The 14,948-nt window shown below is 40.9% G+C and overlaps 1 protein-coding gene across 1 annotated transcript in view; it reads left to right on the top strand.

Annotated features, from left to right (window-relative positions):
* Nucleotides 1-7,322: 7,322 nt before the first annotated feature.
* The window catches only part of SPTLC1 (serine palmitoyltransferase long chain base subunit 1), a 34,149-nt gene continuing 26,523 nt past the window's right edge, over nt 7,323-14,948 (top strand). Inside the window, exons 1-2 of the mRNA XM_064736091.1 lie at nt 7,323-7,393; nt 8,989-9,096. Coding sequence (XP_064592161.1) covers nt 7,331-7,393; nt 8,989-9,096 — 171 coding nt within the window. The 5' untranslated portion in view covers nt 7,323-7,330. The remainder of the gene's footprint in view (nt 7,394-8,988; nt 9,097-14,948) is intronic.

Raw genomic sequence — 14,948 nt, 5'->3', positions numbered from 1 at the left:
AGGAGTGAAGCTGTAAACCCACTGTTTTGTGATGCACTTTGAAATTCTGAAAAGCTTCAAAAACAAGATATTCTTCTTTGATTTCAGCAGACTTAGGTTTTCAGAGGTGTCAGAAAGGTAAGATTCTGTCTTATAAGGGCACCAACACTCACCCATTTACAAGGACTTCATTGTTGTCTCAATACCCTGTTCAGGTCTCTCTGAAAGCTACATTTCAACAATTACCCTACATTTGGAAAGTCTTTGGAGGGGTTCTCAATCACTTTATTCCCCAACATTATAATTTTCTCTAGTTTTATTTTATCTTTTAGATGTTGACAGCTTACAATTACTTTGTTTTGTGAAATACCTGGGGTGACTATGGAGAATAGAGATTGTATTCACTAATTCGCTATGAAACAGTAGTTGAATGCAGAACTGTGCTTTTACTCAGGCCTTGCTCGGGTAAAATCATACGATTTAAAAGCCAGGTAAGAATTTAAATGCTTGAGAGGGCATTGGTTTATCAATTAAAAAATGCTTATAGCCACATCTGGTCTGAATTTGTAGAGGTGGCAACTCTCTGAGTAACAAATATATGCAAGGTGTTGCCTGTCAGACTAGACTAACTCTGCCAACACACACACACATTTTACCTATAACCACAAAGAATTTCAACTAGTGCTCTGGTATGCATTACATGGACCTGCAAACAATACAGTGCTTTTCTGTGCTTCAGTATATTGGCAAGAATGATGATCTGGCAAAGGAATACTTTGTATTTTTATGGATGAAATTTAGTTGCCTCTTCCACAGGCATTTTTACATATGTATCTTCAGGGAAGCAAACTCCATGGTGAACATTGTGCATTAAAAAGTTGAGGTTTCCATGACTTTTCAAACTTCTCTCTACTCTGATAACATCACCTGAATGCTGTTATTTCTAAAATCAAGTATGTTAGTAAGATACACTTCAGACAGCAATTTTACCATTAAAATACAGAGCCACCTAAACAGCAAAGGAGCTGAACTGAGGATGACACAAAGAAAAGTGTAGGTGTCAGGGAATGCATTAGTAATCAGTGCTTGCTTTAATCAGCACAATGGTGTTACTAAGAGCACATTATTCTGCCTACCTCAGTGGCAAAAACCAGTCATTATGGAGAAGAAGATTGTGTCATCATAGACAGCTTTATCTACTCTCAAAGCTCCTGGAAAGAGTTTGTGAAGATCTACAGTTTGCTTAAATGCTTAACTTGAAACAAACATTTAGACTGAGGTGGTTAAGAGAGAATGGGATTCTAAAATGCTTCAATGCCCTGCAGTGTTGCATGGAAGTAAGAATCTACCAGATACTGAGCCATATGAGCCACAATGAAGGTATGACCAAAAGCTGATTTTGCTTTTAGCAAAATCTGCAACTATCTGCCATCTTTCTATTTTTTCCCATGGTAGACAAAAATAGTCACTGGACAAAGCACAATTTCATCATGGTTTTAATCTGAGTTACGCAATATTGTAGGCCTCAAGAAGTTCAATAGTTCTTTATCTATTTTTCATCACAAAGATTTGCTGTCAACTAACTGTGGCAGAATGAGAAGTCTAAATCTGTTGTTAATATTCAAATATGATCAGCTTACTGAATGAATTTAACATTCATGTCTGTGGCTCCTGAGCCAAAACAATTCACTAAGACTGGTTCTGGAAAATAGGAATCTATTGCATTTCTGTGTATCAAGAGGACAAAGCCACCACTTTAATCTTAAAAATTCAGCTTTAAATCCACACACGGTTCCCATGAGATTTGCTACATCTGAACCACACTCAAAAGCTAATTTTAGGGAACACTTACAATCTTGCAATCACAGTCCAGTACAGGAAAGAGCTTGTCTTTGATATGGATACCACCTTTCACAGACTCTGTAAGTCCTCTTGCAACTGTAGTAGGATGTAGCCACTACCTATAATAATATGATTGTATGGTCAACTATTCATCTTCCTATTATTTGCAAACAAAATCTACAATAAACACTGCAGAATTTTTGAAAAAAAAATAATCTTGCTTCAAAAGACACCTGTATCTGACAACAACAACCAAATTCTCACTTCATCTCACCTTATTTTTAGTGTATCCTTCTCTGAGGCATCTAGCTGCAACTATGTGAAGACTGCATGCATCACATTTTCCTGCTTGTGAGTACAGAGATTACCGGCCCTATGCCTCATAAAAACCTTCAAGTAGTGGCTCCAGTGTTTGTTGTTGCAGAAGTCATTAGAGACCCCACTTTTATACAAGACAACAAGTGGATAGCAGTGCTGTAAAAGCAGAGGGATTTGTACAAACCAGTGTGACCTTCATGTAAACACACAGAGGCTAAAGGTCTATTTGGGTTCCATTAGCACATGGCTTTTACCTAGTCAGAGCATCAGCAGATAAAATACTCCTTTGAAATTTCTACATCAAAACAGTAAGTATGGAAAACACTGATGGCAAGAGAGTTTCTAAGACACTTTGTATGAGGCTGGAGTCAATTTCTTCAGGTAAATAAATGTAATTGATGCAGGATTGATATCCCTTTGCTTCTCTTCCAGTTTCATTCTTACGAGAAGGGCCCTGCATGATAATGGCTAAAAGATATGTAGAATATGATCCTTTGGAGCCAAACCTCATGAACTTCTGTTGGACACCCTACTGACAGTTAGAATTTATGCCAACTGTGGTTTCATTTGTCATCTTGCAGGTCTCAAGCTCTACCTTCCCTAGAGTGCATCTTGCATGTGTCACCCAAAGTTCCTATCTGATTAGTCCATTATACCACTTAGAAATAGCATATGAAAATTACTTTTCAACCTAGAAAAACCCAGTCTCATGCAGACACATGATGTTATTACTTATCACTCTGCATATTGAATCTAGTCAGTTTGGACATTTCAAAACATGCTGCATTACTTATTTTGGCTGAATTAGTCTTCCTGTGGTGATCTTGACTTCATTATGGTCAATCTGTTTTAACTCCATCAAAATTCTTTTGAGTACAAGTCAGCTTATAATGTCTGCTATGTTTCTAATTCAAATGTGCTAAGAAAAACAGCAATTAGTCGATTCACTATAAGCAAAAGTGGGACAAGAAGAAGAGAACACAAATTTCAAATGTTCTGTTAATACAATGTTAATGTTGCTAAAATAGAAGAGATTAGACTGCACAATTTGGAGTAAAAAATGTGCTGTTTGGACTAAGGTTTTGAAGTAGAGAGTGGACAGCAGTTCGGTTGCATATTGAGGTGAGAGAGAGAAACAAACGAGTCACGCATCTAGTGTGTTCTGCAGCAGGGACAACCAACCCAGGTGGAAGTTCTGGCTGCAAATACCAATCTGAATAAATCTGAAGTTTTGAATGAGAGATATGTGAGATCTAACCACACAGGATACAAAATCTAATTCTGCAACAGAAATACTGCAGCACCACATAAGGTATCTGGTTCTCTGCAAGGCAAACACTCTCATTTAAATTGTGTATGTTCTGTCAATGGTCCTCACAGCTCTTACAAATTCGTGATACAAGTTTTCTTTAGTTATCACAGAACTAGGCCTACCTAGTGTAAATTCCATTTAAGATGGTTAGTTCAACCATGTACTGGAAATTTCAATGCTTAGTCCAGTGCTGCCAAGGCCACATGGAGAACAAGCATTGAGAAGACGTGTAGACAGGAGGCAGTCTGCTATGCCTATATCCATCTCTCTGACAAGTGAGCTTTTCATTGCAAAGGTCCACCTTTGGCTGCAAATACCTTAAAAGGAAGATTCTGGTCGTTCTTACATGGTTCCAGTAGTCATTAAGTCCAAACAGTTGAGGTTAAATTTGGTCCTTATGGTACGTCAGGAAAATATTACAGCAGTTCCACTTTATGCCACAAGGTTCAAGGTGCCATGAAAGACTGGAGAACAGCTAGAATGCACCAGTGTTTTGACCATTAGGTGCTCTTATTCTTACACAGGGTGTTAAAGGTTGAGATCTCCAGATGTTTCCCATGCAGACCTGAGACAGGTTTCTGCTTTCTAATTTAATAATTTATTCAGAGCTAATTCACTATAGAACATGGATTAAGCACATTTCCAAGATGCAATAGATTTAGATAACACAAAGTTTATCCTGTGCTCTGCTTGCCTTGTACACAATTGCTCCTCCACATATTGGGTAAATGACAGAACCTGATATTCCAGTTCTTCTTGGCACTTGCACAGTACTCTTGCAACATCTTTGGGCTTCCCATTAGGAGTTGAGACACAGCTTCTGGCTTAACCAACAGCTTTCAACTGACTTAGAAAGTTTTCTGTGCTTGCTGCCAGCATCATCTCAGTGGAGCATCAAGTTACAAAGATTAAAAAAGACCAACTAGTATTATCCTGCTATTCCCCTTGCCATTTTGGGATTGCTTTCCCAAGACTTTCTTTTTATTGTTTTATTATAATTTTTTCAGGGTAGACACAAAGCCAACATGTTACAACTAAGCACACTAAAACCACAATAACCTAAACTAAGTTTTCATCACCTAGAATGTGTCAGAATAGCAGCAAACACTCCCTTTATGTCCCTAATCTCCAACACCATCATCCCCCTTCTGTGTGTGTGGTTGGAGAAGGCAGGGGAGAAGTAAATGACCCTCAGGAACTTCTTCCACCTGTTCCCACATTTCTCTGCCTACCATACACATATCTCAGACCCAGCAACACAAGATGGCAGCAAGTACCACCATCCCTTCACAGTTATGTGCCACTTCCCAATGCCATTCTCCTCTTCTCAGTTGATACCAGACCAATAGAAGCTCTGACTGCATATGTCATACTTGACAAAGCAAAAATGAAGAAGCCAGAGGAAGAACTATTAGAGCAAAGAGGACAGAAAAATAACTGGCACTGGCTACATCTCTGATGGAAAAAAAAAAATCCTTAGCCATACTAAGTCCTATTTTTCAGTTTCTGGAGTGACCAGAGAACTACAGCAGATAGCTGGAATTCCAGTGTTGACCCAGGGGAACTGAGCTGGGGATTCAAAGCAGCATGTGAGAAATGAGTGGGTTGGTGAGGAAGATCCAGGATAAGAGTGGTTTAGAAATACTGTGCAAATGGACAATATGGGGGGAATACAGAATTTGAAACACACAGACCAGGAGTTCTTATAGGGCACTATCTCAATAGCTTTCATCAGGTCTTTAATTTCAGAGATATTTTTCCTCTCCCCTTTCTTTCTGTCATAAACTGCCATTGTGAAGGACTTATCCTTTTACCTCCCTCACTTTATTACTGTCAGAACTAAAGCAGCCTAAAGCAATTAGCAGCAGAGGCACTGTGTTGAAACAATGAAACTGCTGAGCAATAGGGATAGGCTCACTATTATGAGTGACCCAGCACTATGATAATCCCGACCAGAACCTCTGAATCCACTGCGAGAAGAATTACTGGTAAGTATGTTACTAATGTCACTGCATTTCATGCTGGAAACAATTTATCCAGCATTTCACATACCAATTTCTTAGTCTCCCAATGGTACATATATATGTCAAATACTAAAAGTCAGAATCTGATGAGAACAGAGATGTGACTCAATCTGCTGCCCACCAAGACAGCTCATGTGGCCCATTCTTCTGGGGGCAATTTGGGACTGCATACCAGACACATTTTTTGAGGCTGGTAGCAGCAGCCATCTCCCAAGAGTCCAAGATTCCAGCATGACAGAATGGCCACAGAAGTATTAAACAGTGAAGGCAAGTCTTCATGCAGCTAAAAACCAAAAGACATATTTATTGTTTCCCTTGACTTTTCAGATAGATTCAAACCATATATTTCTCTTTATTGTGCAGAGATTGGAATTCGACAAGTATATAATTAAGTTCAGAAACTCAGGGAGATTAACTACTATGCATTTCAAGTAGAATGAAAGTGAAGTCCACTGATTTTAACTATCCACTACTGTAAAATTGAAAGCTACTGTTTGCCTGCACTTAGCAACAGCCACAAGGTTTTTGCTATCAACTGTTTCATTAACTGTTGCCCCAGGTTTCTCTCACCCAACCACGGTGAAGACTTGTGAGTGAAAACCCAAGGGGTCTGCTTCCATTGTGTTGTCCAAGATGACCATCAGAGACACTCCACAGTTGTATAGCTCCACAGAAACCATTCTCAAACATTGCCTTTAACAGCTACCTCACTTCCTAAGCAGTCTTCTTTCCAGTTGCCCCTCTTCTCCACTGACTTTTAGCCAGTTGCTCAGGTCCTGCACAGCTACGCACAGTGACTTACTCATCTCCCCACACCCAGGTGCACCTGTGGGGAGAGTTCAACACTACTCTTTTTCTTCATGGCATTTAACTCTCCCCAGCAGTCTTTGGCTTTTAGGGCCACTCACTTTGGCAAGACTCTTAATGCAGTGATTTCTGCTCTTATTTGAACTTACCCATTATTTCCACTATACTCAGGTTTTACTTTTGCTGCTCCTTTCATTAGCCAAGTATCTGAGCAATTGTTCCTTCCAGTGATGAATTCACCAGTTACAGATACGGAGGTGTCAAGCGTAATATTTGTGGATGAGACACAAAAGCACAGGATGTGCCCCTTGCCCCATTGCACCTAGGGCAGCGTGGGGCTGAGGAAGCCTGTGTGTGCAGAGGAAGCAACACCAAGCTAACTCCAGCAAGTTCAACCAGGCTTGAAATGTGGTGAGGAAGTACATATTAATATATCCATGTTCATCTTCTCAGGCAAGTTCAGTTTGTAGCTAATTTTGTTTAGTCAACACTGAAGGGTGCATCTATGTATATAAGTGTTTAAAGAGAGTGACAGTAAGAGAATGGAGTCAGGCTGTTCTCAGAGCCACTGAGCAACAGGACAGGAGGCAATGGGTGGAAACTGTAACACAGGAATTTCCACCAGAACATGAAAACTTTACTGTGCACTGGAACAGGCTGCACAAAGAAGTTGTGGAGCTGCCCTTATTGGAGAGATCCAAGAACTGTCTGGACACAGCCCCACCCTCTGGGATGGCTCAGCTTGAACAGGGAGGTTGGACCAGATGACCGGCTGTGGTCCCTTCCAATGTGACCGATTCTGAGAGCTAGTGATTCTCTGATGCAGCCTCGCTCCCTGACGAAGCTCTCCGCAGGACACAGCAGGTCGGAGCGGTATGGGGGCCATATCCTGCGGCCCGGGACGCGCAGGGGAAGGCCGCACACGGAGCCCACATGCGCCGCTCCCCTGAGGGCAGCGGGGGCCGCGCCGCCCGCAAGGGGGCGCTCTGTGCCGCGCCGGGCCCGCCCCGGCGCGCTTGGGCGGAGAGGCGGAAGCGGCGGCGCGGCCATGGCGGCGGCGGTCGTGGGGCAGCAGTGGGTGCTGGTAGAGATGGTCCAGGCCTTCTACGAGGTGCGGCCGGGCAGGCGCCCCGAGCGGGGCGGCCTGAGGGTGGCTTGGGGCGCAGGGAGCGGGGAGGTGCCGCCGGAGCTGCCCCGGGAACGGCGGCGGTGGGCGGTGCTGGGTGGTGAATCGGGAGCTGGGTGCGGGTCGGTGCTGCGGGGTCGGGCTGCGCTCGCTGAACCGTGGGTATGTGTGAGTGCGCCACGGCTGTATATTGGAAATATACACGCACGTCTTGTTTCTCCAGTTTTATAAAACGACATTTAGGGCGTGTAGATGAGCATGAAGCCTTAAGGTTCACAGGATTTTACTGGGGTCAAGGTTTGTAACTTAGAAATGTCGTTTGCAAAGGAAGAAACGGCGTTTAAATGTTTGGGCTTGAGTTCTCTCCTGGAAAACATCAGCTGTGCGTGTTTGTACCCAGGCTTTGTTTCGTGATGTTAAAAAGGATGTCCTGATGATAGGCAGTGTTTTTGTGTCCCTTCCTTTTTTCAAAGGGGGGAAACTTTTAAAGAATGTGTGCAAGATTTGCAGTCCAAATATAGAAGTGCTTGGCTAATGGAGCAGGTAGCACGCTCTAGTGCACTGAATCTAGGATAATTGTAGGCACTGAAAAGCACTGAGACTTCAGTGGGAGTATAATGTGTGTTCTTTAGATGTCCTGTCATACGTGTTGTGTATGTATTCTTAATATGTTTAGTAAACAGAAACGTACTCTGCAGTAGGTTAGCATTTGTTATTTGCAGTTTACTATGCCATAGGACTCTTTACTGGTTTTAAAAGCTTGCATCCAATTTGCTTTAGTTTCTGGATGTGTGGTGAGTTCTGCTTTGTTGGCAGGTCAGATACGTCCAAAAATGTTGATGTGTGGGAGCAATTCCCCTGACTTGAAGAAGGAGTGTCCTCATTCGTGTGCACTTTTAGTGTCTTAAAAATAGTAGACAGGAGCCTTTCTGAAATGGAATAACTAAACTCATCATTAATCTTCACATCTACTTCAAACTAGCTGTGCTGCCAGAGCACACTGGTTTTTGTCCCCCAAGCACTGAAAGAGGATAACTTTAACTTGTATCAACTCTGGTTTGCTTTGTGTGTTCTCAGACTAAAGGACATAAGGACAAAACTATCTGAGCTCAGTTTTGTTTTAAACCTGATTAAAGTGCCTGTAAAACTGACTGAAGCTGCCTATAAGAACAGAATTTTCTTTCCTTGTAAATACTGGCTGTCCCTGCTGGCGGACTGTAGGTTACAGAAATGGAGACTTGAAGTGGCTTTGTACGGATCACACAGACTTTCAGGCTCTCAGGATACTTCTGCTTGTTTTGAAGGCTGCCTGTCTTCACAGGTGTTGGCTGGTGCAACCTGTATGACTTAATGGCCTTGAACAACAGACTAAATCCATTCAAACTTAAGTTAATAGCTACAAGTAATAGCTGAAAAACATTCCACTTTCATATAGTTAAAATTTTTACTGATTTAGAAATATATCAGCTGATGATCAGCTTTGGGTTTTATCTGGGTATGCTAGTAGGGACAAAATGGTTGTATTGCATCTGCTTCAAATAGAATTCTCTCTAGACTAATTTTTGTACTTTTGTTTTCAGGCTCCAGCTTACCATCTCATTTTAGAAGGCATTCTAATACTATGGATAATCAGACTTCTTTTCTCCAAGACATATAAACTTCAAGAGCGATCTGATCTAACACTTAAGGTATGATGAAAAATATTTCTCTTTAGAGAAACAGTTTGTAGCAATTGATGTATTAGGTGTTGAACCAATGCTGCATTATAAATGGTCCTGCTTTTTTTTCTTAACTTCCAAGGGTAAGCCTACTTTGGACTCGGGAACTGCTTGTTGCTTAAACGTGTCAGTTTGTGCTTTTAAAGTAGCACTGTGTTTGGGAGTCCGAGAAATAAGAAAACTGGTATGACAATGACTGTTAAGCTATGAAAAGCTGTCATTAGCTCTACTCAATGGAGGGCTTTATTTAAAAAATGAAAGAGCTATGTTAAAAATGCCCACCAAGGAAAATGAACTGTAAAATTGTAGATGGTAGGAAAATGCTCAAGCTGTATGTGTGGTGTCTATGAGTAATAACTCTGAGGGTTTACGGTGAGTTCCACAAAATTTGTAGTTTAGCAGCAGTTTTCTTCTTTTGCAATGTCGTCCTGAGAAAATAAAAAAGCCATACTTGTGAAGACTGGAATTTCTTCTGTATTCAGAATTCTTTCTGGCTGTAGACTATCACAAATGAATAAAGTTTGTTTTGAAGACGTCCCTGGACTAGTTTCAGAGTAGTGATAGCTCTTATAAATAGGATAAAATACTGAAATTTCTTCATGATACAGGGGGATGAGCAGAGGGAGAGCAGCCCTGTGAGAAGGACTTGGGGGTGCTGGTGGGTGAGCGGCTGGACATGAGCCAGCCATGGGCACTCCCAGCCCAGAGAGCCAAACGTGTCCTGGGCTGCATCCAGAGCAGCGTGGGCAGCAGGGCAGGGAGGGGATTCTGCCCCTCTGCTCTGCTCTGGGAGAGCCCACCTGGAACCTGCATCCAGCTCTGGGCTCCCAGCACAGGGAGGACATGGAACTGTGGGAGCTGGTCCAGAGGAGGCCACCAAGATGATGAGAGGGATGAAGCACCTCTATTGAGAAAATGCTGAGAGAATTATTTGGGATTGATAGCCTGCAAAAGAGAAGTCTTAGGAGTGACCTGAGTGCAGCCTTCTAGCTCCTGAAGGGACCTACAGGAAAGACAGAGGGACACTATTTACAGGAGTATGTAGTGATGGTACAAGGGGGAATGACTTCAAAGTGGCAGGTTTCGATTAGATACTAGGAAGGAATTCTTTTCTGTGGGCATGGTGAGGCACTGGCACAGATTGCCCAAATAAATGTTGGGTGCCCTATCCTTGTAAGGTGCTTAAAGCTGAATTGCATGGGGCTCTGAGCAGCCTGGTCTAGTGGAAATTGTCCCTACCAATGGCAAGGATATTGGAATTAGATGGGCTTTATGTCCTTTCCAACCCAAATGCTTCTGCGACTGGAGGCAGGAAGTGAACTAAGCAGAAATCAAGAATGGCTGGTTCAGTTTTGTGCATGGAAAAGTTTGAATTGATCATGGGATACTTGAAGTTTGCCATCTGTGATAAGAATACAGAGGAGGGATGAATGCAAAGGGAGCTCCAGTGTGGTGAAACACTGAGTGCTCATATCATCTAGGAAGACATGCTGCTGCCTTAGTGTAGGCCCAGATTGTCCATCCAGAAACTAGTATAGTTCATCTACTGGAGTTTTTGTGCATCAGATAGTACTCATTTCTAGTATATTGGAGGATACTTTTTTTGGTTTTAAGAGTCATTCTCTCTGCAGTAGAATGCAGGAAAAGGCTCTTTGCAACTCTTGGATAATTGGTGACCCAAAAAAGATGAAACCTGTCTTTTCCTTACAAAGTAAGAAATTGGCTCATATATCTCTATATGCTTCTTGGATTTTATCATGCAGTTGCAGGTCATCATCTTAATTCAAGACTGACCATTTTGCTGAAGCTGAGGAAAGAACACAGACAAATCTCTAATAGTGCTGTGTGGGGAAGAAAATTTTTCTGTGTCTGTTTAACTGAGGGCAGTAAACTGGGAGACTGCACATGTAGCCAGTCTGCTACAGTGGAAGAAAGGGTTTAGAAAGGTGTCAGGAGGAAAAATGTGGAAATGGCTTAAGCTTAAATAACCTTACTTTTGCAGGATGACATTTATCCATAGTATTAGTATTAAAATTCTCTGTCAGGACAGCTGCTAACAGGCTTTCTGAAAAATAGAAGCATGCAAATATGTTACTGTTGTGATCATTTTGTTGAGATTTATAAAAACTTTTCTGAGGTTAAAGGGTGAAAAGGAATGTGAATACTAGTAAAATGCAACCGGGCATCAAGAATTACTTTGTATGTAGACTAGATACATTGATTCACACTGCAGATTACCGACGCAAAAAGTTAGAGTGCTGTGACCCGTGTTGCAGTGAAGGGTTTGACTGTTAGGCACCACTGGCTTGTTACCTTTATCTTGATGGCAAAAAAAAAAAAAAAATAGCATGGGTGAAATGCTCTTTTTTTCTGATCCTGTGTTCAAGTTGGCTAGCCCTGAAGACAGTGCAAGTTAGAGTACCTGACTCTATCACTGGTCTTTGAAGATGAAAGTAGTGGTTGCTTTAGGAAGAACTGTATTTGGAAGGGAAAGTCTTGTCTACAGGCTCAGTGAAAGTAAGCATAAATGCAGTAGTGTGAATAGTGTGAATACGTCTTCTACAGTTGAAGGAATTAAGCAAACTGATATATCAGAGTCACAGAATGATTCCATTTCTTCATCTACAGTGTTTGTGAAGAGAGCTCATGTATTTTGTGTAGGGGAATAGCTGTGAACACAGAGAGAGACATGCCTTCTCCTTAAATGTAATGAAAAATCTGCACCTAATTGGTGCTATATCTGCACTAGTCTGTGTTGTGGATTAACCCCAGTGGGCTTGAACACTGCTCTCAAAGCAAAGGAAGAGTAAAAGCAAGAAAATTTGCGAGTGAATGTAGAATTATTGAATAAGCAAAGGAAAGTGTAAAAAGACAGAAAACAAGACAACTGATGTTGCACTCACCACCTCCAGTGGGTGGACCGATATCAGACAGTTCCCAAGCAAAAGGTGACTAAATTCCTTAAAGCCTCTCTTCTCCTTTTTATTGCTGTGTGACATCATACAGTATGAAATCTAATTTTCATTAGTACAAACCTGATTTTGTTCTTTCACAATCTCTCAGGCATGCAACAGTCTGTTCACTCTGGGAAGAGAGTGTGGACTGTGCAAAGGCTGTTCAGCAAGAAATACAACTTTAGTCTTTTACCAACACTGTTTTGGCCGCAGCGCTGTGTGAGCTGCTATGAGGGAAATTCCCACCATCACAGCCAGACCCAGGCCAGTCTGGTTCATACAATACGGGATCCCATACAGCCAGACTTCTGTGTGTGTGTTCATCTACATGTAGAAACATGCCAGCTGTTCAGCGAGGAGACTGCTACTGGTTTGCTTTCTGTCTCCTTCTAGTTTGAGTCATGCTGTGGTGTCCAGACTTTACCACATTGGAAAGAAATACCAGCTTACTCAGGTACAGCCACTGGAGACAGGCCTGCTCAGGTTATAGAGCACACACTGCTTTTGTGCCAGCCACTCATGCAATGGTACTGGAAGTTCCTTTGTGAGTTATTGTTGGGAATGCTGCCAGAGCAGAGCTGGCTCCACATAATAAATATTAAAGAATACAATTACTGCACAGCCATCTTAGTGATCTGTTAGGACAAGTCAGTCCTGGGGAACAAGAAGGAAATTATATATTGTGCAACCTAGTGCACTTAGGAGTCATGCTTCTAAAATCATGAAGAAATCCACCCTGATAGTGGATTCTAGGCTCAGTTAAATGTGTAGCATGTGTTAGCTCAGTTAAGTGTGAAATCCAGTGCAGAAATCACCTTTCAACTGGCCAAGTTTTATGCTTTGGTAATAGTGTTTGTAAGTATTCCTACTGCTTCTTTTAGAAAACATTATCTCCCAAATCTTTAACTAAAAAGGTGGAGTGCTTCTTTGATACTGTAAGTTCCTGATAGTTCAGTGTTTTAGTACACATAAATAAGTCTATGGCTATACAGGGTGCTAGACATAGATTCTTATGGGCTTTCACACAAAGTAAAATGTGTAGAAAGTGACAAAGTGACAATGAGGACTGGAGTGGGCTGTAGAAGTTTGCATGGCAGCATTTAGCTATGTGTGAAAGGAAGGTTGGTTGCCCTACAGGTCTGTTTGTCTTTCACTCTGCAATAAATGGTAATGTTACTGAGCTTTTCTCTCAAAATCTCTGAAGTACTTACTAAGAGTCACATCTTCCCATTTGCAAATGGGAGGAATAGTTTTTTCTTTGGTTTTAGAATTTCCACTAGTAATTGCAGTAGTAATGTGGGATGCATTTTATTTGAGTGATACTAGTCAGGAGGCTGGAAAATTGGGGACAAATGTTTAATGTGTGGCTGAGAAATACATTGACCTTGAGAGCTGTTTTGCAGGTACAGCATAGACTAATCAGATGTTGTTCTATAGGGAATAGCAGAAGTAGTCTGCTTTTGTTAAGGTTTTCAGTAATTCTGAGCTGAGACTCCCTAGGTAGGTACAATTTCTCTTATGTATGGGCATACATAAATACTTTGAAAGAAAGAAATTTCTGACTGGCATGCCCATTATTTGTGCCAGTTTATCCCATTAGGTAACATGAGTCTAGAAATACTGTGAAATTAAAGACTTATTTGAGGACCAGTAAATAAAAAGTTTTATTAATACTTTGATATTAATGCAGATTATGTATGTGTGATATCGTTTCAGAACACTAATGCTAGCTAAGAACTGTTTTCATAAACAGAATTGCTAGCTTTTCTTAAGAACGTGGGTAAACAAGGCAACTTTTTTTAATAATTTGGGTTGAATGTGTTTACACCCTAATATTTTCCTTACCCAAGGTATATGGCAATTAAAAAGTAAAATCCACAGTAGAATGCAACCACCCAAAACCATTGTATATGTATGGGTGGGTATCTGTGTGTATTTAGAAAAGCAGATTCTAGATATTTTTATGTGTAAATGTGCACAAATGAATTCAGGATTCTACTGCATGTAGGATTAGGCTTCAGAGAGCCAGAAAGCCTAAAGCTAAATGTATAAAAAGGTATGTATATTGTAATTTATAAGATATAGTTATAAGCATTTTAGAGATTATATTTTCATGTTTGTTATGTATTAGCTATAAAATACAAGATATACAGTTTTTAATGTTATGTTTATTTATTGCTTATACAAATTAAAAGTAATTATAAAAGGGCAAGAGGAAAAGTTGGGGGATGAGTTCACGTACACTGCAGTCCAAGAAAGTGGAAACAAAGTTTTGAGTTCATTCTCTTCATCAGGTGAATGTCTTCAGTGCAACAAACTAAGGAGAAATATGCAAATCAAATACGTATTGAGGACATTACAATGTGAATTTAAAAGATAGTTTCTCTCTATGTTTGAAAATTAACTTTTATTTAGTATATTGGTGTGAAATTTTATCTTTTTAGGAGGTAAAAGATAAAAGTACTCTGATGTTAGGTTGCTACATGAAAGTCTGCTTCTGCCCTGTCTTTTTGTTGAGAGGAAGATGGTCGTGTTTATCGTGAACAGTGAGAAGGGCAGGCCCGTGTAGTGAGGTATTTGGTGAATGGAAGGAGGAAAGGGTTTGCAGTGGCTAGTCAGCAGTGGTGGGTGGCTTTTTAGATTGAGAGCAATGCCTGTTTTAATCATCAATGTCTCTAGTCCCCATCTCTGCTAAGAGCTAGTGGAAACAGATGACATAAGATGTGAGTATGCAAATGTTTGTCTATGTCCGTGAAAAAGCGAAATGTTGTGTAATGGATGAGGAGAACGAATGTTAGCTAGTATTAATGAAATTATGTTGTTTGAAAGGACAATTACATTTCTCCTGTATATTCTAAGAGAATATAC

The sequence above is a fragment of the Zonotrichia leucophrys genome, chromosome Z, assembly GCF_028769735.1.
Source record: "Zonotrichia leucophrys gambelii isolate GWCS_2022_RI chromosome Z, RI_Zleu_2.0, whole genome shotgun sequence".
In the NCBI taxonomy this organism is placed as follows: Eukaryota; Metazoa; Chordata; class Aves; order Passeriformes; family Passerellidae; genus Zonotrichia; species Zonotrichia leucophrys.
The sequence above is the reverse complement of the archived record's forward strand: the minus strand, read 5'-3'. Positions and strand labels throughout refer to the sequence as shown.